Raw genomic sequence first — 26,290 nt, 5'->3', positions numbered from 1 at the left:
TCCTGTGATGTACATGCATCTTAGGGGATAATAAAATTTTTAATACTATGCTTTACATAAAGAAATGTTTTATGAATGAATGAAATCAAAGTCCTGTCTTTGAGAGCTTATAATCCATAAGTAAATATGAGGGACAGATATAAAGAATGGTCTGACCCAGTTGTAAGCTTATGATGGGGTTAGAAATGGAGGAGATAGCATTTGTTCTGATAGCTGGTTAGAAGGGATTTTATTTTATTTTATTTTTTATTATTTTTAAAGATTTTATTTATCTATTCATGAGAGACACACAGAGAGAGAGAGAGAGAGAGGCAGAGACACAGGCAGAGGGAGGAGCAGGCTCCATGCAGGGAGCCCGATGTGGGACTTGATCCTGGAACTCCAGGATCACAACCTGAGCTGAAGGCAGATGCTCAACCGGTGAACCACCCAGGTGTCCCTGGAAGGGATTTTAAAATGAAATTTAGTTTTAATTTACTTTCCAATTTACAATTTCACAATAGAAATTTGGAAAACTTCTTGTATAAGGTGATTTTCAATGGCTGCATAATAGTTCCTTATGTGATCGTGTGGCAATTTATTCAACCATTCCTCTATTGAAGGAATTTAGATTGTATCTGATTTTTAAAATTATGAATAATGTGATGAACATTCTTATCAAAAAATTTTTAAAAAGGTCTTTAGAATTGGAGTTGTTAAGATTAAAAAAAAAAAAAAGATTACCAGTGTTCCTTTAGAAAGTTTGTCTATTGTTTAAGACAGTGAATGGCTAAGATTTAGGGGTGGACTGCTTGCAGTTTTCTTTGCCTGAAATCTGATTTCTTTGGGACTAGTCCCAGAGAAAGTAGAGAATGGTGAATTCTTAGGTGAGTGAGATTCTCTCAGGGATGAATTCAGGATTATGTGTAGCCCAGTCAATGGACATGAGATGGGAGTGATGCTCCTAGCTCAAAGACAGTTCTGGATTATTTGTGAATCCAGTGCTGTCTATGTCCCCTGATTCCAAGGTGTTTGGATTCTCTTGGTGACCCCACATGGGGAGACCTGTCCTCAAAGCTGGTTTTCCATTCCTTCATTTGTGAGAGAAAAGTGTGGACTGCTGGATGTCTTGTGTTGACTAATTTATTGGTTGTTTTCAGAATTTGTATCTGAAGCATTTTAACTGCTAAATATTGTCACTAAAGCTGTTGAAAAACCCAGTGGTTTCCTCCTTTGAATATTTTCTGAAAACATGTGTTCCCATTTCCCCTGTTGAAGCTGAATTCAGTAACATCTGGTTGTTTCTTCCAATCTCTGTTCCGTGGTGATGAGTTTTGAGTGTACAACTGATGAAACCAGAAATAACTTAGCAGCTGATGGTATTTCAGGAAACAAGTTTTTTTGTTTTCAATCCCCAATTTTTAAATGACTCAGAAAATGAAAAAAAAAATAATTTAAAATTTTCAGGTGACTCTACTACTTTTAGAACTAGTTTTAGCAGAAACTAGTTCATGGCACAGGGAGAAAACGTAGAGCCAAGAATTTCATTGTCCCTGAACAAGCCTTCCTGGGAGTCTTATGGGTACAAAACACAACTAGGTTCAGAAATTAAAATGTAAAGTTTAAATCAATTTGCTGTAGCAAAATATTCATTGTATTTTCCCCCCAAATGACAAAATATATCATTTTTGTGCCTATACCCATTTAGGTATAAAAATAGAATGCTAAATTTCTTTGAAGGCTAATGATACGTTTATAGTTTACTAGATCATACTGAGAATGCAACTTTTGAACTTTTATTATTATTTTTCTTTTTTTATATATTTTAAAGTGGCAAATAATGTTTTCTTTACTAATAACCTAAATAATATTGTTTCACCAACTGTGGAACATTTGTCTGTCTAGCTTCCATCTTTTTACAAAACTCACTTACCTCTGGGGTAGGAAGCTGACAAATCCTATTAAACACATAGAAGAAAAGAGTATATCCCAACAGTCACCTTTGCCTCTGCCCAGCTCCCTCTTTGCACTGGGTGGTAGACAGATGTCAGTACTCAGAATTGCTAGATAGATTTCCACTTTGTTTATCTATAAGAATCAAATGAAGGGTGGGGGTTGGGGGTGACTGGGTGATGGGCACTGAGGTGGGCACTTGACGGAATGAGCACTGAGTCTTATTCTATATGTTGGCAAATTGAACACTAATAAAAAATAAATTTATATAAAAAAAGAATCAAATGAAGGGTGCTGGAAACAGACTAACCAAACAAAACAAAACAAAAAGGAATCACAGAAGAAATCAAAGTTAGTAGCTGTTAAAAACATACTGGAGAACTAAATTTGTCTTTCCCTATTTCCTTTCATGAATACCACTACCTCTCTTAATACTTAAGAACCATTAGACTTACCTTCAAGGTGTTAGAGATTTTAAAATTCAAAACTTTCGAAAATCAGGGGGAAATCCCAAATGGTACTGATTTCACTTACTAGGGCTATTATGATGAAATACCACTATTTGGGTGGTTTAAAAACAGAAATCTACTCTCTTATAGTTCTTAAAACTAGAAGCCCAAGATTAAGGTGTAGGCAGGCTTGGTTTCTTATTCTGAGGCCTTTCCTCTTGACTTCCCAGATGTTTACCTTCTTGCTGTGTCCTCACATGGTCTTTGCACTGTGCACGTGCATCCACTTGTATCTTTTTGGAAGAAGAGACTTTATAAGGGTACCAGTCATATTAGATTAGGGCCTCACACTAACAACTTCATTTTAACTTAATCACCTCTTGAGATACTTGGAATTGGCAGCTCAACATATGAATTAGTGCGTGGAGGAGAACTCTGCAGTCCACAACCAGCATAAAGACATAAAAATAATTACACATGTCATTAATCAGTTACCAATCTTTTCTGAGAGCCTCAGAAATCACCTCAAATCACCTGGATGGTAATGTGTATGAGGATGTAGGTGGAGGTTCCAACGTTCCCCTTTTTTCCCTTGCCCAGCTTGAGTACACAGTGTGGATGGTGGCTTCTTTGTGTCATCTGTTCTCTAAAGCAGTTGGTCCTGATTCAAAGCAGCATCACATATCACAGACCCTAGTCAGAGAGTCTGTTTTCAAAATGTCTTCAATCAATCATTTACTCTGAGCCCAGTTCAGAAAACTAGTACTGGAAGAGGAGAGGGTCATGGGAAGGCCATGTATTCAATCTATTTCTTAATTTCACTCTTTAGATCAAGCCTGTAATTTGAAGGTTAATTCTTAACTGCAATGCACTGCCTTATCAACAATAGTCCCTTTACTTTTTCCTTTTCCCAAAGGACTTCCAAGTAAAATTCAGTGTATAGCTTTTGTGGTAGACATGCTATTGAAGACATTTTTCTGGTAGATTTATTTGTGCCTTCCTATAGAGGAGCTCATATGAAAACTTACTTTCTAAACTCAATGTAAAAAAAAAAAAAATCCTGTACCTCCCTTGAGAATTGGTAAGCTTTCTTCTTTTTGTAAGAAATGTGTAACTGATGGTATCTTTCTCGTCTCTTTTACTGACAAAATAGAATTTTACCAAATAATTTACCTCTATAATTTTATTTTCTATTCTTACTAGGACAACCCTAATCTATATTTTATCATACATTTATTGGTCATTTTCTTCCTGAAAGCCATCTGAAGTCAAAGGATTGAATAGAGACAAATAATATTGTTGTTTTAAAGAACTTAAAATATCTTTAAAATACAGAAGTTTTTACAAATACTTTTTCAAATAAAAGTTTCTAATGAGTACTAGCCATCTGTAGCTGGAGTTGATCAAAGAAAGCCTCATGGAAGAGGTAAAATTTGTAGTAAAAGTAAGGCATGGAGGAGAGCCTGGGTGGCTCAGTTGGTTAAGCATCTGCCTATGATCTCAAGGCCCTGAGATCAAGCCCATGTTGGGCTCCCTGCTCAATGGGGAGTCTGTTTCTCCCTCTCCCTCTGCCCCTCCCCCGACTCATGGACTCTCTCTCTTTCAAATACATAAATAAAATCTTGTTTAAGAAAAGTAAGTCATGAGGATATTGGCTTAAAAACTTTAAGACAATTCTAAGTCTTTCTTGAATCTTCTGAATGATCTTTTTTGTTGAAATCTGGTAATTCCATAAAAAGAATGCTGACTGGTTCTTTATAATCCAATATTTAAGCCAAACTGAAAGGTAATTCACAATTTAACTTGTAAACTAAGATATTTTCTATTATCCTCTGTCAAATTCCAAATATATAGGTTCTCTTAGACTGTCGGATAGGCCTTCTCACCTCTTTGGTGCACAAGAGGGATTGTTTCAGGCAACTGGACATAATTAACTATGCTCTCCCATGAAATCACAGTCCAGAAACTACCAGACATGGTGTGCAAGGACCTCACTTGCCAAGTCACTTAGCACCTCTTCTGCCCTGCTTTCTTGGTTGACATTCACAAGTCTACACAGATTTAAAGGCAAAGGAGTGTCAGAGAATTTTTAGACCCTCTTTCGAAATCACCATATGTATACTCATTTCTTATCTGAAAACCCTTGTCTTCAAATATTTTTTGAAAATACTTATATTGAGTGTATAATTTAAGCTAGACAGTAGAAATTGTTCATAAGAAAAGTGTTAAAATCTTGATGGATTTTCTGTGACTGTTTTTTGTTTTAGACGTTATTTTTCATCCTTGTTATCTCTCTTTTTTAAAAGATTTTATTCATTCATTCATTCATTCATTCATTCATTCATGTGAGACTCAGAGAGAGGAGGCAGAGACATAGGCAGAGGGAGAAGTAGGCTCCATGCAGGGAGCCTGTTGTGGGACTCGATCCTGGGACTCCAGGATCACACCCTGGGCTGAAGTCAGACACTCAACTGCTGAGCGACCCAGACATCCCTCCTTGTTATCTCTACAATAAGCAAACAAATAAATACTAATCAATTTTCCTAACTAGATAAAAAAAGAGCATTAATTGCAGATTGAATGAGTTATGGGAAACTTAACTATATATGTAAATGTAATTGAAACCAAGTTTCTTTTTGCACTTTTAATATCTCTGAAATTGGAATAAATCTTATAATCAATGAGGTATTTTAGTTGAACCAGTAGTTTTTCTTTCTTAGTGGTATATTAAATAATGGCACAACCTATTATCTATGGCAACTAACCTTTAATGAAATATGATAGCAATTCAAAAATAACCAAAGAAAATTATCATACAATAATACCCTCCATTTTGAGAGATTTTTCCATATCACCAGAACAAGTCCTAGATCTTAGATCTTTCTTGAATTGCACTATCCTAGACACCTGTTAACCCTCAGAGGTATTTTTTCCCTGTTGTTAATGTGCTCATTTTCCTAATTTGATTCTAGACTTCTAAGAGCAGCCAACAATGCATTAGCTATCTGTGTCAACTGAAAGGCCCCTTAATTGACTCGTTCCTATTGACTGAGATCCTAGAAGACAGTCTCTGTTAATGGTGAATCCTGATGGATACAAGGACTGGGTTTAGCCAGCATTGGGGCTGAATGCTAGATGTAGTGTATCATGTTATATTCTCATCACTTAGTTTTTCTTTATGATAGCAACAAAATGATTTCTTGGAAAATGAAGCCTTTGCATCATGTTATTTGATAAAATATATACCGCCTGTGAGCAATATAGCTACACATTCTTGGTAATGATCCTGTCTCAAATCTTAGGCAAATTAGTCATCTTTTGGAAAATTGTAGTGAAGTTATTTAAAGTGGTTGTGCTGCTATACTTTTCAAATAGGATTGTGTTTTGTGTTGTGTACTAGACATTGTGCGCGTGTGCACATTGACATATATCTACAAATATATGTGCTTGTAGTCATTTAAAGAATTACTGAAAATCTAATATACAGTGAGTGTCTAATGATTACTAATCATCTCTGCCCTTAATTGGATTACTGTCAACTTCTACAACCTCATTTCTTCCTCTGCAGCTTTTGTGATGTACACACATAGCAAGTAGTACACTGTAAATCCTGAGTGATCACTAGCCAATGTTCTCACTTTTTTATTTAGAAGATTACTTTATATCAACATACATAGTTAATCAGTTTTTTCAACTGGTCATTTTATCTAACTTTTTCAAATGTAGAGTACTCCTTTAAATGGCCTATTCCTGTTCAGAAGCCAAAATTGTCACTTTCATGTATTTTCTGTTTGTAGAATATCTTTCAAAATAATTAAATGACCTTTGTGGTCTATCAGGGAACAGAAAATCCTTGAAGGCAGGAAACTCATAGCCTTGTTTTATTTTTTGTTATGTACCCTGCAAATAACCATAAACAGGAGAGTGGTTAATAAATATTATTCAGATTTGGAGATGTGAAATAGGAGATACAGGCATGAAATCCTATTTTTATTACTATCATTATGCTGATGATCCTCTGGCCACTTCTCTCTGGTCTGTGTAATTGCAGAGCTCTTCATATTTTATTCATTAGAAGAGCTGCTCTGTGTCCATTCTTCTTATGTTGCTGCCTTGGACTGTTTCGAGGACTGCCTGGTGGGTGTGTTCTGTGGGTTCCATCAACTTTCTGTCTGTGCCGTGTTCAGGTCTCTAATGAATATTAGACTTACAGCCATTAGTTATGTTTCAAGTACAGAAATGAATGAAGAGGGAGTTTTTGTTTGTTCATTAACACTATGAAAAGCAAACTCACTTTATCTCCTTCACGCTCTCTTTCATGAATTTGCTCACCTATTATAATTGGAAGGGAAACTTGATTCTTATAAGGATTTACACAGAGGGTTCCAACTAGCTCTTTCTTTTTTTTCTTGTTTGTATTTATTTTTTAAATCATAATCAGATAATGTCTATTAAATATCAGTCAGAGAACATTATAGACAGAATTGTGAACAATTCTTGTATTTATGATTGTGTTTATGTATTTAAGAAAGAAGTTGAGAATTACTTTGGGTAGTAGTTTAAGAAAGAGTATGGAGAAGAGAAGGAATAAAAGAAGCAAAAATGATTCTGGAGGGAGAGATATGAGGGAGAAGAAAGAGATAGAGAAGGTGAAATGAGAGAAAGAGAAGTGATGGAGGGAGGAAGGGAGAGAGACAGAAATGAAGGGAGAAGGGAGAAGAGAGAAAGAATGAAAAAGAAAAGGAGGATCAGGGAAGAGGAAAGAAGAAATTAAACTGACCACTCAGGCAAGAAAGGATCTGGATGTGTGGGGGTGTTTCTAATGTTCTGCAATTTACAGTTGAGTCTGTAGTAGTTGTTAAAGGACAGGAAATATTGATGGCCTTACATAAATATCCTCACCTTCTGTTACATGGTTTTCAACACAAAAAAGCCCCACAAAATGTTCCATTAGCAAAAGGAATTTACAATGTGGATGGGAAAAATCATGCTATACACCACAGCGGGGGTTAGGTACTATCTTGATAAATGTTAACAATCATTTAGTGCTGATCTATTAACATGAATGATCACAATGGCATTTTGATTAGCAATGCGACATTTACTCCTTTCCCACTTCAACACACAATTACTGGTTTATTGAGTGCCTTATTTAATAAAAGACTAGGAGCTTTTTGGGGAATATGTATGTTTGAATACCTCCATGTGTATATTTCATATTCATTCATGTAGGATAATTAGTAATAAATATTTTTCAAAATCTGTAAAGAAGTATTGGAAAATACTGATGGGGCAGTCATGTCCCTCAAACAACTCAGGAAAGAATGCAGGGCTAGGAATCTAGGCTTTTTAGACATCTGCGATAAGTAATAGATGAAATATTTAGGAAGAAGAACAAAGAAAGTACTCCACATCTCCAAGGTCTAGGCCCAATGAAGGGCTGTGGGTGAGAAAAAGCTCAGTTAAAACATCTAAGTGGATGGATGAGTGGATGGGCTACGGAGTAGACGGAGTAAGAGAATGGAGAGATGAGTACCTTCATCATCTTCCCATCAAAACAAATTAAAACTGAACATGGAAGAGCCATTTGACCCAGGAAGGGGAAGATAGTAACTTTCTGTTCTGTTCTGTTCTGTTTTGTTTTGTTTTGTTTTGTTTTGTGAATCATAGTAGAAGAAAACTAAGAGAATGTGAACTGGTGCTTTCTAATCTTTCCAAATTATGGAACAGAGTTTACTAAAGGAAATGAACTGAAGTAGAATGGGGATGGGAGTTAGAGAAGGAAGGATAACTGTGGGAGATACTTCTCTGGTGAATCTTCTAGGGAATTCGTGAGAAGATTAGCAGCATCAAATGTACCTTAACTGAATTTATATTAAACCAAAACAAAAGAGAAGAAATTAGTTAATATATATTCTGGTGACCTTTTCTCAGTTACAAGTTAAACTAATTTTTAGTATGTATTTTATTCATCTCCTATCATTATATCTTTCCTTAGCTGGAACTAATAAAACTTAATGTCTGTGTTTTGATAATAGAATTAAATCTAAAACTAAGGAGCTCTTTAGTATTTAGTAATCCATCGTGTCATTCAACAAGAATTCTTCAAAAATAAAAGGAGGATGGTATTTGAATCTTTTGAATGAAGTTCAAACCATCTAGCCAATGATTCTAAAATTTCTGTGCATAAAATTTTGGTGTCATTGCTTGGTGAGTATGATAGAATTGGAGAATCTTGAACTCTACTCCTGGGGAAAGATAGAGAGCACTTGTTCTTACAAGCACGCCAAGTCATTGTGATTTAAGTCAGACTGAAACTGCACTTTGAAAAATACTGATCTAAGATTTCTAAAGAGAAACTCCAGTTAGTTCCTGTTTATAGTATTAGCCTGTCACTCCTTAGGTAGCTATTGAGCAGTTATAAAAATTCAAGCAAACTGGCTTTCTGAGAAACAATTATAATTAATAGAACATTTATTTTTGCAGGGTTTTTTTTGGTTTGAGTGTTAGGTAAATCAAAGATATACCAATATAGTTGGGAAGACAGTGCAGTTTGGAATATCTCCAAGAGAGCTGGGGATACAAACTCAATAAAGCCCTTCAGTTTTACAAATAAAATATTTATTTGATGTATCTCTTATAATTTTGACTAAAGACCAATTGCTGTGAAGACCTATGATGCCCTTTCACTTCTATTTATTATTAAGCCTGGGTTTCATTTGATATTGTAAAAATAGTATTGGAATTTGGAGCCTTAAGATGTAATGTCACATCTTCCTAATTGTGTAATCTTGGGGAATTTACTAATCTTTTATTACCTTGAATTTATTTGTGAAATGAGAATAAACATCTTCACAGAATTGGAAGGGGCATTGAATGACCTAAGTTACGTGAACCTTGTTTTGAAGGCTAATATACAGAAATACAATTTTATTTCACTGGTTGGAAAACTGAAATGACAGGTATATTAAAAAAAAGGTGACTTCAGAGTTTTCCCCTGGAACTGTGCTTTCCACTAAACATTAATCTTGTTTTTTTTTTTTTCCCCTTGACTCTCCACATGTTGCTTAAAATTCTACTTCAAATCTATTTCATTCCAACTTTGTACTTAAAGATAATGTTTGCCTTTCCCTTCACCCCATTGTCTACTACATTGTGAGGTCCCAATGGCAGGGCTTATATCTATTTTGTGTTCTGTACTCCATCCAGATAAGTGTTTTGTCCACTATAGGTATTTTATGCTGTTATGTTAAATGCACAAATGAACTGGTGTATGAACACTCTTGTATGTGGTTATCTCATTCTAAGCCACATTTATAATAAGTTCTTATTCAAAAGCATGATAGACTCTATCCCTAAAATGACAAAAAAAAAAAAAATTGATGTCTGCAATGATGGCCCAGAATGCCAAAGATGAATATACCTATAGAGAGACTAAAGGTATCCTAATCATATGATATTCTATAACAATATATTTTTGTAAAATTATTTTAATATAATCTATGCAAAACCTCTCTGGGCTGATGTTCCTTTTTCTTGGTATTTAGCCATTTGTTTATTCAACAAATATGTATTTTATTCTTGGCTTAAATCAGGAACATTCTATATTCTGAGGATACAGTCCATAGAAGGAGTTAAAAGCCCTTGCTTTAATTCACATGACGGTTGACATATGAGGAACATGTTAAACAAACAAAACAAATAGAAGTGTAGTTTAAGGAAGTGGTAAGTACTACTAAGAAAATAAATGAGTGATCTTGGAGCACTTTAAATAGGGTCAGCGGGGGGATGCCTGGGTGGCTCAGTGGTTGAGCCCCTGCCTTTGGCCCAGGGTGTGATCCTGGAGTCCTGGGATCCTCACATCGGGTTTCCTGCATGGAGCCTGCTTCTCTCTCTGCCTATGTCTCTGCCACTCTCTCTCATGAATAAATAAATAGAATCTTTTAAATAAATAAATAAATAAATAAATAAATAAATAAATAAATAGGGTCAGTGGGGAAGAGGTAAGATTTAATTTCAGGTCCAGTGATACAACACAAACAGCCACTATAAAAACTCATGAAAAGACAGATTTGGGGAGGGAAGAGCAAAGATAAAAGAGCATGTGTGAGGGTCCATAGTAAGGTCAGTGCAGTTGGAGTAGGCTGGAGCACCAATAAAAATCAGGCTGAGAAGTTTGCAGGAACCAGATATGTCTGGTCTTGGGGTCTATGGTAGGGAGGAGTTTGGATTTTATTCTTGTAGTAGGATAATACAGAAAGATTTTAAATGAGAGAGCAATCATCTAATATAAACTTTTAAAAATATCATTTTCTATTATTAGAATAACTTTTAGGGGGTGGAATAACAGTGCAGGCAAGCATTTTACTTTTGAATCTGTTGCAGTCACCTACAAGAGCTCTCAGTGGCTTTGGCCAGACATAGATGAGGGACCTCAGGTGAGTAGTATAGCCTTAGGCTAATACCTCATCCGTAAAATGGGATAAAAATATTTACCTCATAGGGAGATTGGATAAGCTAGAATATAAAAAGTACATACAACTGACTGAAATATTTTAAATGCTCAATAAATGCTGGTTGTTGTTTTTTTAAGCTTTTATTTATTTATTCATGAGAGACAGAGAGAGAGGCAGAGAGACAAGCAGGCTCCATGCAGGGAGCCTGACATGGGACTGGATCCCGGGTCTCCAGGATCCAGCCCTTGGGCTGAAGGCGGTGCTAAAAAGCTAAGCCACCCGGGCTGCCCAATGCTGGTTGTTTTAAATTAGGATTAGTAGTATTAAATAGGCACATTAGCTTTAATCCCCAGATTTTTGCGATTATTTCTATGACTGTGTAGATATTAGGTGTTTTACTTTTCTAACTCTTTTTCTCATTCATTTTTTTAACATATAGGTTAGCTATGCCATGGTAATAATTACATCCCACCCCAAGTCTCTGGGGCTACCCACAATGATGGTTTCTTTCTTCTCACATTGCAGTTTGATGTGAACAGGGAAAACCTCCTCCATCCTTGTCACCCAGCATCTGAAACTACTACTTTCAAGTTTGTCCTGTCAGAGAAATGGTGTGTCAAACCAAATATCTTATTTTATTAGCAGTTCACACACATTTATCATAACTGATCATTTTCTGCTACCAGGCTCATATATCCATAGTTTTTTTGGCACAATAAAAAGTAAAAAAGTCTGTGCATCTGTGTGAAGGTAAGTGTTCCAAACACGAGCCATGGCGTGGTGGGCCTTCGGGACCCAGAGCCGTGAATCCAGGTTTTCTCTCTGTTACTGTGTGACTTAGGACAAGTCATTGAACCTTGAGAGGGTTCTTCATTATAGCTCTTAGGATAAAATATACTGCTAAATGCAAAGTATTATTATATTCTCTCACAAAACTGGAACAGTGTAAATAGAATTAAGTTATTCACTTTGTTTATCTCTTTGCCTAATCAGGGGGAATTCCTGTGGCCCCTTCTAGAGACGTTTGTCTAGTTCTGCTTTAAATAACCCCATCACAGTGATTTTTATCATTTGTTTTGAGAGGGCAGTATCATTAATCTTTCCTGTCCCCCCTCCCTCTTTTGTGCTCACTTCAATTAAATAGGTAGGGAGAAGAGACCATTGAACAACATTATAAAAATGTTAATTCCTAATGTCACTGAGTAGCTCTTAATCACACTATTAGACATATGTTCTGATTTAATGATCCTGACCAACAAGCAGTAAGACCAAGATTGACTTTGATAAATGTCTACCATTATTTTCTGATATGGATGAGGTTGTTTTTCTTTCTTACTAAATGTTTCCTCAGAAATGATACTCTACTCAGATTATATAAAATGCTTTCTTTGGTGTTTGAAATTTTCTTTCCTAAACCACTGCTTTGATGATTTGTATTTCGATCGTACATGGAAACATTTTGGTGCAATTACCTGTAATTATTTGTCCTTTCACCTTGGGTGGCATCATTTTTCCCTCTTATTTTTCAAGCCCACATGCTCAAGTACAATCAGCGAAGTAGCTTATCTTTAGTATGTGCAGAAATATTGTTTCAAACAGTTGCTTCCTAAGGATGCTATAGTAAGTTTTGGGTCACCTTTTGTGTCTCATGTCCGCACAGGCTCTTCCCAGTGGCACGATCCCCCTCAACACCAAGCAACTAGTTAAATGTCATGATTTCCATGAAATTAAACCATTTCCAAGAAACTTTTCTCAAGATTCCTAGACAAAATTTATAGTTTCTTATTCTGGGCTCCCCTAGCATTTTATTAACTGCTCTATTTTGGCCCTAATCTCATTCTGACTTTCATTTCTCTCAGCAGTGTACATGTCCTTCCCCTAAATGTTATGAGCTCCTTTGGGGCAGTGATAGTCTATTAAAATTATATCACTGGATACACACCATGACTTTCATGCAGCATAGAATTAAGAAATAATTGAATGGAATGATATATAAAAATATATATACACACAATACACATATATACAGTGCATATATATGCATAGATACATATATATCATTATATATACACACACACTAATTTATATTATATTTAATTACATTGTTTTAGAGATCATAGTTATATGCAATATATACATATATATGTATATATATATATATTTAAATCTTATATTACTCTATTAGTGGAAGCTGTGACAGGCGACAGTCTTGTGATCATACATTTGGAATAATTCCTCCAAAGTCCTATGCATGATTTCTAATCAAATGCATGGGAGGGTGGCATTGAGCCTAGAGAAGGTGAACCAGGACTATTACCATTGGGAAAACTGTTATCTGGATTGGAGGAAGATCTAAGCACCATCTTTGAAGGGGACAGAATTAGGTGTGAGAGTCAAAGTTCCACTGGCAATAATTGGCACTGTGTTGGGATAGGCTCAGAGTGAGCCACGATTGGGCTCAAGTAAAGAATATGTGGGAGGGGAAGAAAGGCAACTATAGAAGAGACTCCCAGAGCAACCACTCAAGTGTCTGCTACAACTGCTTGCATATATGGGCTAGAAGATAGATAATTAATTGGGTCAAAACAGAATTGATATTTCTCTTTATTCTCCTCATCCACCTATATTTCTCTGTATTTATATTTCTAACCAAACTGCAAATCCTTTGAAAGCAGAGCCATCAACCTTTCTGTTTACTACCTCATAATCCCTACAGAATATTTTTCTGTGGCTGATATCTAATTTTTATTACCAGTGATTGTCACAATAGTTTTATCTAGCTGAGTGACAAAGCTCAGTGGCGTACAGCATTCAATACTTATTCTCAGCTCACACATCTGTGTCTCAGATGTGACAAATGTGCTTCAGGTATCTTATTCTGGGGCCCAAGCTGGACAGGTTGTAACTCCCTGAAACATGTTCTTATTTTCATGTCAGAAGAAATCCCCAGGATAAAGTAGAAATATGCTTAATTTTTTAGGTCTAACCTCTGAATGGATACACTGCCATTTCTGTCCACATTCAATGGGTCAAAGTATGTAGCAAGAGCAAGTCTAACATCAAGGGGACAGTGATGCTTACTACTCCCATGAAACCACTATAACATATATTTACTGATTAGAGTAGACATTTTTGAAACTGTAAAAGAAATGAGAGCTAAAACTCTTTCTGTTGGAACATTGAATTTACCAGAATTTAATTCTATGAGCATACTACTTGTAAATGCAGAAATAAAATAAGGAAAAACAGTGACAACAGCTCAATATTGTAGCCTGTCTCTATATATTTACAGAACTTTCCAGCTGCATGCTGGATTTGTTTGGAATTATGTTTGGACTGTTCACAGTAATGGCAACAGCCAAATTCTCTTGGCTCTGGCTACAGTTATCACTGAGAAACTATTGTGCTTATTGTTTTCTCGGTTGTCAAGACTTTAATTTAAACAATTGCAAGATTAAGGAGGGATCTCCAATTTGAATTCTGTTCAACAACTCAGTGATTAAGCCATAAAAGTGCAGCTAATCTGCCTCATGATATCTTTTAAATTTCTGACATTAGGAAAATCATAATTTGAATTAAGAATGTATAGGTTGGGTTTCTGCTTAGGTGTTCTATAAAACTTATTTTGATTTTTCTCTCCTTAAACTGTCTCTGTATATATCATATAAATGCCTCACTGGAGGAAACCCGTGCTTATGTACTCATTAGCAAAACTCGTAGTTTGACTTTCTATAATGTTTTAAATTCAGATATAGTATTTTCTGATGTTTTCATAAAGGAATTAATATAGGCCTAAATTTCTGAGGTCAAATGTCAGGATAAAGATTGCCGCTCATCTGCATCCTCTTATAGGTCTCTGTTTTCTCTCTCTCTCTCTCTCTCTCTCTCTGTCCCTATCAGTCACACACACACACACACACTCACTGCTTCTCAAAACTCAAGTTCCCTTTATAAGATATTCTACAATATGCAGTTCATTTCTAGCTTCCTTTAGCTCCATTGCAAGAATTATTTTCCAAGTTTATGTTGCATTACTTTCTGGAGGATAATTAGAATAATAGGAACTTAGGGGCTGTCAATCTAAATGGGAAATGAAGTACATACAAAAATTTCTACATGAGCCCAGGGATGGAGAAAAGTTGTAGATTCTTGGACTTCATTCCTTCCCTGATTAAGAGTCTCCTCATGTTGAAATGACCTGAGAGGAATTCTGTGGCAAGGAATTATTGTGGACAAACCTAAGTCTACATACCTTGAGTGGTTTACTGTGTCAAGTGGGTTACATGGTTGTCTGCACAATTTTCTTGTTTAACTTGTTTGTCAAATACTCTAGCCACTTTAAAACTTGAGAAGCAACTCAGGTTCTAAGAAATGGATGTTTAAAAAAAAGGAAAAGAAAAAAGAAAACTGTGCAAAAGCTCAGAAAGGTACAGAGATTTTGAAAGGAAGTCTAGCTACAAGGGGATAAACTGTGCCTCTTAGTGTATGTGCTGTCTTTAGCAAAACCAAGTACACTTCTGACTCTCTTCTGGAAATTCCTGGTGAGAAAGTCCTAAGAAGTTTCTAGCAAGCAATACTAAAGTTAAATTCTGCTGTGGCATTATTAGTGTGTATAAATATATAGTAGATATATTTATTTATTCTGTTGTCTTTATTTTAGTGAACGTAAGAGATTATTCATCACTTGCAATTTTCTGAGTTATCACTTAAATCCACCTGTATGTATTTCCTGAAAGGCACAAAGTTTTGTTTTGTCTTTTGGGGGTTTTTTGGCCCTAAGTATTTTAAGCATGAATTATTTCTCCACATGTCTCGCACAATGTCATAACATAGGATTAAACCCATAAACTCTTGGGCAAGAATGCTTGGATTCAAGTCCTGACTCTGAACTTTATATGGCCCCAAGACAGTCATTTAAATTTTCTCTGCCTTAGTCCCTTTGCCTATTAAGTGAAGGATAATAATACCTATCTCCTAGGATAGCAGTGATGATGAATTGGATTAATTTATGTACAGCATGTTAGAATAGTGCCTGTAACCTAGCACATGCTCAGTTATGTTTCCTATTGTTATTTTTATAAGCCTCATGACAAATGATTGATGTTGGTTTGGTGATATTCTTTTTGGTATTAACAAAAGGTGAGTGATCACCTTCTGTGCTCACTTACTGCCATGCATTGAGGTCATTCACTCTAAGCCATAAACTTTCTTAGGAGGGTTTTCGGTTAATATATATGTAAGATGAATTTTCCCAGACCTTTTTGCGTACAAGAGATTACATAACAATAATAATCCCCAATGCATAGAAATAATGCAAATGAAAGCAATTCCTTAGTAATTTTTCCTATATTCTGTATACAGAAGACCTTACTACCTCTCTCAGGCCTCTGCGCCTACTGCCAAGTTTCTGGTGCTACCATACTCTGGGAGGATCCAGTCCTCCCACATTCTTCTCCCCAGTTCTCTTGTGGAAGTCTCCCATAGGGTTGCTGGACCTGTGCATGGAAACATTGCTTCTTTGACAAGAGTCTTACCCCTAAAACCATGTAGCATTGGGCCCCAGAAGCACAAAGCAGTGTGTGGACCTTCCGTTGTGGAGTGCATAAACCCTGTCCCTTTAAGTTCAGAGTTCTGATCCAGTAAGTGATACTAAGTGTATGTTTAGGTCCAGAAGAGCTATTTGTTTTATTCATACCTGTCCCATATCTTTGAGTAACATTTCTCTATTAGGTGAAAGTTCTAACTGTGAGTACGGCCTCTACAGAACTCAGAATTCACATCCCCAGTCTCCCTTCCAGCTGGGATGCAGGCATATCATCTTGCTTTCTTCATCAGACTCCTGTGTGTAGCTCTGACTGGAGGTGAGCCCTGGGAAGCAGGCTCTCCATGGAGCTTCTATTCTGAGGGTTGAGATCAGGGGCCACAAAAACATCTCTCTTTGAGGTCATGGAGCCTGTTTACCTGAGATCCTCAGAATGGAATGGTTGTGTCACTGGCAAGGTAACATCTTCAGCTGGATAGGTCTCCGACATTTGCCTTTCAGTGGCCGTGAGACAGGCAGAGTCCCCTCTGCAGGCCGGTGAGCAATATGGTGAGCCAATTAGCCCAAAACACATTTCTTCCCTGGTCATGGTTGTTATCTTCTTAATAAATACCCTGTGGCTTGGAACTATCGGAATGAATTCTTAGCTTATAGCCAAGAATCTAATTAATACATTTTCTATTTTACCTTTTCCCTGTTACTTTTTTTTTTTTTCAATTAAACCTTCTAATTAGAATTTCCTCAAAACTTTGAAAATTGTAGTTTGAAAACCTGGTAATGGATTTTAGGAAATTCCTTTATTTTACATTGATCCTACACATCCTAAATGATTAAATGATTACATTTAATCGTTTACACTGAATGTTTCATTTGTTTGCTTTGTTATCCTCCAGATAGCCAGCCATGTGTCACTTACTCCTGCCTTGAAGTTTTGCTCAGTATTTATTTTTTTGTATCAATTTCTATCCTGACCACTCTAAAATTGTAGCCCACCCTTCTTTGCAGCCTACCTTACCTTGCTTGATTGTATTGTTTCCATACCTCTTGTTCTTTTCTAATAAAAAATTATTATTGGGGTGCCTGGGTGCTTCAGTTGGTTATGTGTCCAAGTCTTGATTTCGCCTCAGGTCATGATCCAAGGGTTGTGAAAACAAGCCCTGTGTTGGACTCCATGCTGGGCATAGATCCTGTTAAAGATTCTCTCTCTCCCTCTCCCTCTGCCTCTCTTCCCCTCAAATAAATAAATAAATAAACAAATAAATAGGAAATTATTATTATTGTCTGTTTCCTACAATTACAATGTAAGCTTTTGGGGCATGTTTTCTTTGCTTGGTTGGTTTGGTTTGTCTTAAACTGATTTATCCCAAGTACCCAGTATAGTTCCTAGAATGTTATAGATCTTCAGTAAATATTTGTTTAATGAATACATATTGAAATATGTCTATATATTTATAAATGTGCTTTTTTCCTTCACCTTTTTTATTCATCTGCTCAAGAGAAAATAAATTCAATTTCTCCAGTGGTCGAAATGTGCAGCTAGGATGTAGATTCCTTTCCTGACTATATCATTAGAGTCATGAATCAGGGCAAGTCTCATCCTTTTTGATCTTCAATTTCCCTTTTTGTTATACTCTACAGGAAAACAAACACAAAGCTGGGACATCCACAAGGAAAATTTAGCAACAATTCTCCTGCTTTCAAATATCTGTGTGTGTGTCTGTGTGTGTGTGTGTGTATTTTCCCCCTCTTTTTCCTTCCTTTCTTCTTACACATTGACATGCATTCAGTGAACACGATTTAAAACCATTATACTAATTTCTAGACATGAGAAGGGGAACCCAAGCCTCAGTTCTATAAGACACTGACGGATTTGAAACAGAACAAAGCCTGGGCTGCTGTGGAACTTCTAGAGGTTTAAGACACAAAGTGAGAATTAGTAAAAACTCCTAGAAAGCAATACCATTAGTAATGATGTTATTAATATGATTACAACCTTGGTTTTGCTCTTAAACAAAAATAATCCATGATGATATTGAACATTGTTATGTGATCTGGATTCAAGATAATGGTGGGCGGCGGGGAGGCCTGAATAGTGCCAGAAGGAGGGAGAGGTGAAGAGATTTCTTCCCATTTTTTGGACCCAAAACCAACATTGGGAACCATACATACACAATGTTTTAGCCTTGTGTTGCCTGGACTCACACACTGGGAAAATCTATCTGAGCTTACTCCAGTGCTGAGAATAGTATTCTGTGCCCTAAATCAATCCATCAGGTCTCAGGGCCACTTGAGCATGGCATACCTAAGCTAGATTTTAGAAATAAAGCAATTCATTTGAACTATTGTTCCATGATTTATAGCTGTTTGAAACTAGAGAAAATGGATTTATACCATTGAGAATTAGTATTTAAAATGAAGATACTGGTTTACAGACATTGCTAACTGGAATTCTAGCTTAAAAGATAAAAAAGGGGGATGTGGGAAATTTTAGGCAGAATCACGGTGTTATTTTGGGGTGAGTATGGTCCCTCAGGCTGTTCTCCCTCTAACTCAGTGACCCTAAGATATTTCCGCTTTCACAGTATCTTCCTTATCTTTTCCTTATGACCTACTGATTCTTGGAAGCTCCAGATTGTCATTCCTCTTCCTATTTGCCTCAGCGACGTTCATAAGGTTATTAGCACTGAGAGTAATTCAGAGAAAGTTGTTGCTCTCTGTGCATACACAAATAAATTGTAAATTATGTGTTTGTAAATCAGGAGTCATATGCACAATTAAATCTTGGCTTGGCTAAATTCCAACCTAGAACATCATTGGAGAAGTATTATTCTACTTTGAAATGGTACATCATTAAAAACTGGCCTCTAATAAGCATTTCTTTCATTTTTAAATAATCACATATTTAGTGCCTGTTGTGTGCCAAACAGAAACAAAACAGCAATTTCTGAAAGGAACTTAGACCTGACTCCATGCAGCCTAATGATGATACCTCCACCTCTTTCTACAACCTGTTTCTTGGGTACACTGTCATCTTCCAAGTAATCTTTAATCTACTGAAATATTTCAATCATAAAAGAAAACTCCAACAGATTTATTAAATTAAGCTCTGAAAAAAGGGGAAAAGAAATGGAAAAACAGAAATTGACAAAGACAAGATTTTAAAGTAATTTTCTGTCAACTACATAAACCAGAAATTGGAGTTTATATACCAACTTCGTGTGAGTTAAATACGACATTCAGAGGAATTATTTGGGCCACACAGTATTGACCTTCGACAGGTTTTATTTTTCTCTTTCAAATCTTTGAATCTGAAGTATATGACCTCTCTTTAAACAAATTAGAAGCTGTGGTAATCCAGGGTACCACATTCTTTCTTCAGTTTAGTATCCACCTGTCCTCAGAGTCCATCAGAAACTGAGAACTAAGTTCAGGCCAATCTTGGCCTCATGTTGTTGTTTTCCTTTTGGTAGTTTTATAGGGGAATTAATTTCTGTATCTGTATCTTAATTTTTTTTGGTCTGTAATCTGGCCCAATTTACTTAACTGTGATACCTGTCTGATTTGAGTGTGACACTGCCCTTGAACATTGTGATGGATCCATGTCCTACTACATAAATGCTTTTCATGAAAGTGTTGTTTATGTCTGTATCTGTATATATCTATATCTATATCTATATATGTATAATATAGATATATAGATATAGATGTGTGTGGATATATTTTACATATATATGGATTTATTTTAAAATATATATATTTTAGGGATCCCTGGGTGGCGCAGCGGTTTAGCGCCTGCCTTTGGCCCAGGGCGCGATCCTGGAGACCCGGGATCGAATCCCACGTCAGGCTCCCGGTGCATGGAGCCTGCTTCTTCCTCTGCCTATGTCTCTGCCTCTCTCTCTCTCTGTGTGTGACTATCATAAGTAAATGAAAAAAATAAAATTAAATAAATAAAAAAAATAAAAAATATATATTTTATATATATTTTATTTATATATATTATATATATATGAGAGAGATATGTATATATGTATAGCTAGAGATCCATATACAGGAAGAGAGAAAGAAAGAAAGGAAGTACAGAAGAAAGAAAAGAAGAGAGGAAATGAGAGAGGGAGGATATATATATGTAGATATATATGCATATTACATATGTATAGGTATATATGTACACGTATAAATACATATTTATCCTTCAAGAATGTTTCATGTAAGCTTCTGACACCCTCTACAAACTATTTTGTCTTCCAGATGGAACACCGTTTACCTGGTGGATTGGGCGGTCCAATGAAAAGCACCCTTATTGGGGAGGTGCCCCACCTGGGGTTCAGCAGTGTGAATGTGGCCTAGATGAGAGTTGCCTTGATGTTCGACACTTCTGCAATTGTGATGCTGACAAAGATGAATGGTAATGGGGATGATGATCTTTCTGCAGTTGTGGGGGAAACCCATTAATTAATGCATAAAATTTCCCCCCAAGAGAAAAAGACATGGATGAGAAATTCAATATGAACTAGGTCTCCCTAATGATTGCGATTGTTTTTAACTTTGAAAATGGCCAGTTCTAGTACTTTTAGGGCTATTGCTGAGATCTGTAACATAAAACATGTTGTCACATCATCACCTCCTTATAGTCCGAACATTCCATTTTACACAACAGAATGAATACTAAGCTTTGTGATTTAGTCAGTATTTCTGTAATGTGTGGAATATAGCTTCTGGGAGACAGTGTGGGAGATAGGAACGTGCAATTATATAGACCATGTCTTCATTCTTGCATTTTCTCTCTGATGTTTCAGTCACCAGCCTACCTTATCATGGAATAAAAATATAGCAAAGAAAATTTATATTTATTGAGTATCCATTTAATCTTCCACAAAAAAACTTATTAAATCCTTATAATTTCCCCACTTTTGCATCTTTAATATTGAGGAATACAGTTTACAGAGAAGTTAGATAATTTTCCCAAGGTTATACACAAGTATTGAGTGACAGATCCAGACCTTGAGCTTAGTTATGGCTGGGTCCAGGGTCATTTTTGCTCTCCCACAACATGTTGCTTTTGTAACGTAAATCTCAGTTTGTAGTTCTCATATCCATAACTTTGCCTGTGTCCTCCAGGTGAACTGCCTGTTTTTTAACTGTATTATGAAAATATGCACAGAACTTTTCCAAACCCACTTTCGTTTTCACAAAATTTAAGGCATTCTTCAGTTTTGGCTTTGTAATTTTGCTTGCTTCATGAAATTCTGCTCAATTGTAATTAAGAATTCCTATATCAAGCTGCTCTCAACCCACTTGAAATTTATTTTAAGTACTTTTTCTTCACTGTTTAAATTGATAACAGCAGGGACTCTTTTGAATGAAATTTAAGATGCAGTCAAAATCTCAGTTCAATGAGGAAAGGAGCAAACATTTGCCTGCACTGGGTTCTCCTACATGGGCCACCTCTTCAGACTGCTGAAGGGCTGCTTGGGCCTTGGGGCAAGTTACCCAGATGCCTGCTTCTAACCTCAAATCTTCACGTAGGTAAAATCAGACAAAGTTTCTATATTTTGTAAAATAAAAAACTGCAGACCAGAGGTAGTCGGGTCCTCTCTATTCTTTGGACCCCCACTTTGCCCTGCAGTGTATTCTTTCATAACATCAGGGAGACATACAATCAAATATAATTCATAGATGGAGATCGTGTCTCTTTTAATATTATATCCTTCAAGATCTATTCCTTGTACAGCAGAAATTCAGTGGTAGTTAGCTAAATAAATGAATCTAGAAGACCTTTGAGGGAGAGAGATGACAGCAAAATAATTCCTACAAGCTTGAGAGATATGTATGGAAAAGTTAAATGGTTTTGTTGCCAGGAAAACATATTCAAAATGGTCTGCAACCAGTAGCCTAGATTCACTCATTTTTCTGTGATTCATTAATTTCCCTTCTCTATTCTTGATATCAGAAATGTATAGATGTATAGACCTGCATGGAAACACCTTTATTTAATTATGTATAATTAGGGAAGTCGATGTGGAGTGGTGGAATATAAAGGGAAGGGGAAGTGGTTCTCCTCATTATTTTAATTCACTCCCTTTCAGCTGAATTCTTGATCTTTGTTCACGTTTTATTTCCTGTGGTGTTGCCCTTTCCATACTGAACACCACTTTAGTGTCTTTCCTTCCTAGGGAACAACCAACCAGGGCTGGGCTTAATTTATTGAGCAATGAGAAGCAGTGGGGGAGAATGACATCACATTACATAAAAGTAGAAAATAGGCCACCATGTTGATGAGCTCTCACACTGTCTTCTCTGGGACTTTCCACTGACCATCTCTTTTACTCAGATTCCAGCCTCTTCCTCCCTTGACCTACTCACTAGTTCACTAAGCTTTGAACCCTTTACATATTTACTTAACTTAATCATCTAGGCTGTATTCAGGAGTGTTTCAAAATGTGCTTCCTGTCAACCCTGGTGCCATCATACTTTTGTCAACATAGAGGTTGTTGCATATTTCATAACCCTTTCTAGTTCCTTTACAGCCAGGGAAAAAGCTCCATTATCTTCCACTTTCTGTGGCAAGTGACCTCTATTAGGGGCAGCAATATTTAATTCTAGATATAAATTTTGTTCAACAACCCACATAACAAGGATCAAAAGAAATGATCTGAACTTCCTTTTATAAAGATGCCTACTTCATTGTGACTAGAATAACATGTTCAGCATCTCAGGGCAAAATTTAGGTGAAATCAGGGAGTTCCTTCTGTTATTCTTACAAAGGAGTAGAGGCTGAGATTCCAATTTAACTTTTGGATTGCACTCATTTGGCTCAGGATGGTCACAGCCTGTTATATATGAATCTGGAAAATACTTTGTTACAGGAAAAGCTGTACTTACTATTCTATCTGACATTTACTCATGTATCGCCTGTTTATTCCACGCCTGGTCTTTGCCAGTCATGCAGTCTGCTGTGCAGAGAACGTCAAGGGCCTTATAGTCTCTGCCCTTGAGGAACTCACAGGAGAATGAGAAAGACAGAGCTAGTTAGTTAGCAATCAATGTATCAGTGTGACAAATTTGGTAATATACATGTGCCCAGAGCCATGGTGGATATGGGCTGGGAAAAGTGGCAGTTAGGTTTCAAAGGACCAGAAGAAGTTAGCTAAAGTTAGTATAGTACGGGTAGGTGGAACCTCCATATGCTCCGACAGGGGAATGTGAAATAATATAGAGATCATTACTTCCCCAAGACACAAATATTTTGGTGTGATCATTGCCCCATTTTCATGTGGAGAATTTAAAAGAGAAAAGGCAGGAAAGAAGACCAAATCCACATCAAGAAGCAACTTGTAAGTGAACTAATCATGAGATATCCCTTTGTAACAAAATTATAGACACAAAATACCCATTCTGCCATGAAAACTGGTAGAGCCTTGTGGAAATGCATCCATTACTTACCTATTCAAGTCTATTATTTACTGTAGAAGGGAAAAGTACAGAAGCTCACACAATGTGAAATAGTCTATTTTTTTTTAACATTCTTCCAAGCACATTCCTAGCTTCCACGTGGTCAAACTGTCATCCACACATGTGAAATTTTTGTTTCATCTGAGCATGTCCCTGTTAGTATCGCTGGTATTTGTATGTGCTCCTAAGAAACCTCAAATATATTTATCTTATACAACTCCCTCAAGTTTCTACTCTTGGTAAAATTGATCAGAAAACTGATTTGGGGCTGGTAAAACATCTAGCAGATAGCAGGTTGATGTATTACAACTGCTAGGTAGTATAGTTGCTTAAAAGTGTTACATATCATAGACTTCTGTGTTCTTCACATTTAATATACTGAATCCCAGAGCATCATCCCACCAACCCTTGAAGTAAGTTTTATCATCTCTTTTCTCCAGAAAAGGAGACTGAGGTGCTGTTGTGGTAAGTGGCTCAGTGAAGTTCACATGACTAAGAGAGCAGAGTAGGATCCTCCTGAATCTGAGGATGCTCTTAGTGACTATATGAAAGGAACCACCAAGTTGAGATTCTGATTTTAGACATGGGGTGAGAATTCCAGAGAAACCTCTCCCAAGGGCTTCTCCAATCTCATCACAACAGCCCATGAGTTTCTTTTTGCTAAATCAGGCTGTTTGGGAGGCTCAGTCAACATCATGGCCTCTGGTAATTGACAATAGTTTATTCTGTTTTAATCAACCTCTGTAACCGAATAAATTGCTGCCATATATTTCAATGAGACCAAGTAAACGAGGAAAATGATTGCAGGGTAGATGTGAGAGGAAATGAGTCAGCTCAGAAGATGGAGGTGGATGGAGGGGAAAAAACTTGATGAACACCCAAAGCATGACTTCTTAGAATAAATGGAAGTGTCAGGTAGGCATATGAATCAGGTAAACAGGAAGAAAAAGAAAAGAAAAAGTGAGAAAACTTGAAATGAGTAATAGTTTTACAGTCAATGATTGTTTGCAAAAGAACTTCTCTTCAACTTAATGGTTCAATGTATAGAAATCCTGCCAATCAGGTGTTTTCTCATCCCCTTACTTCAGACTGATAGACTGTGGAGAATAGCAAAGGACAGAGAGGATAGCTGCAGGCTGGAGACAGCACAGGGGCAGTGAGGCTATGTAGGATGGGAAACCATCATCTAGGTAAAGGGATCCAAAGGATGGTCTGGCAGCAAGTGAGAGGAGGTAAGATTTTTCAAAGTGTGCCTCTTGGTAGTGGCCTGCAGCCCTAATGAGGATTTCTTTCGACCCAACAACGAAGTAGACCTGAAATGAAGTTCTATTGTTTAACAGTAGAGCATCTTTTAAAATTTATTCATAAGAAAGTGTATTTGATTTTTGGTAACTTTGTTCTTTGCCTCCTATCCTTAATGCACTCTTATATAAAGTGATGTGGTACAAGATAGGAAGAGAAAATGATGTAAGGTTTAAATTCTGGTCATCTGGTCATCCAAAAAAAGAGAACCTATTATTCTGTTTCTTAAAAAAAAATACAGGATATTTTTAGGTTTCTTTCTTTTTTTTTTTTTTTTTTTTTTAGGTATATGGAATCCTAAAGCTTCAAACTACTCTTTAGTCATTGATTCCACTTCTCTACCACAGAGAAATTATTTAATAAATGGTGTCAAATCTGTGAATGAACAATTGAATGACTTCTATTGGACATATTTTTACTTTTCGTAGGTCAGGCCATGGTCATTCTAGGATTAACTGATCTTTATTTCATTGTTAGTTATCCATCTTTTATAACCTCACAAGAAACATTTACCCAAAGTTTAGCCTAAACTTTCTGCTGCACATTCATTTTTCTTTTGGCTATCAAAGAGTAGTTAGAAGTGGCCACTCTGTTCCAAAAGTTATTTTTAAAAATTTATTTATTTCTAGAGAAATAGAGAGTGCACAAGCAAAGGGAAGGGCAGAGGATGAGAATATCAAGCAGACTCCCTGCTGAGTGTGGCCCCTGATGGGATGCAGTGCTTGGATCAGATAGCAGGACCCTGAGATCATGACCTGAGCCAAATCCAGAGTCAGACACTTAACCAACTGAGTCACCCAGGTGCCCTAAAATGTATCATTTTATACATTTGCTTTCAACTTTTCTCTTTGGTAAATACATGTCTTACCCAGTCCCAGGATCTTAACCTTCACGAGAACCCTTTATGCCTTTCCTATGAGGTTTGATGAGACAGATGCCTCTAGGAAGAGGATGCTGGATACATCCGAGTAGTTTAGGGTTTCTTAACATAGGCTGTTCTTTGATCTCCCAGACCTTTCTTCAACCTTCCATACCTGAAGATCTCAGACTTGGTGCAGTGAGGGTGCTTCATCCTTGGTGGTTTCCTAAGATGGGGCAGGAGTCCTGAATCCTGAGAGAAAGGAAAGGATCACCTCAGAACACACTAATGCTCT

General features: G+C 36.6%; 1 protein-coding gene across 1 annotated transcript in view; it reads left to right on the top strand.

Annotated features, from left to right (window-relative positions):
- Positions 1-26,290, top strand: part of CNTNAP5 (contactin associated protein family member 5) — a 796,877-nt gene that overhangs the window by 627,421 nt on the left and 143,166 nt on the right. Inside the window, exon 14 of the mRNA XM_072788823.1 lies at positions 20,631-20,787. Within this exon, the coding sequence (XP_072644924.1) occupies positions 20,631-20,787 (157 nt within the window). The remainder of the gene's footprint in view (positions 1-20,630; positions 20,788-26,290) is intronic.

The sequence above is a fragment of the Canis lupus genome, chromosome 20, assembly GCF_048164855.1.
Source record: "Canis lupus baileyi chromosome 20, mCanLup2.hap1, whole genome shotgun sequence".
Classification (NCBI taxonomy): domain Eukaryota; kingdom Metazoa; phylum Chordata; class Mammalia; order Carnivora; family Canidae; genus Canis; species Canis lupus.
This window is presented reverse-complemented; position numbering and strand designations above follow the sequence as displayed.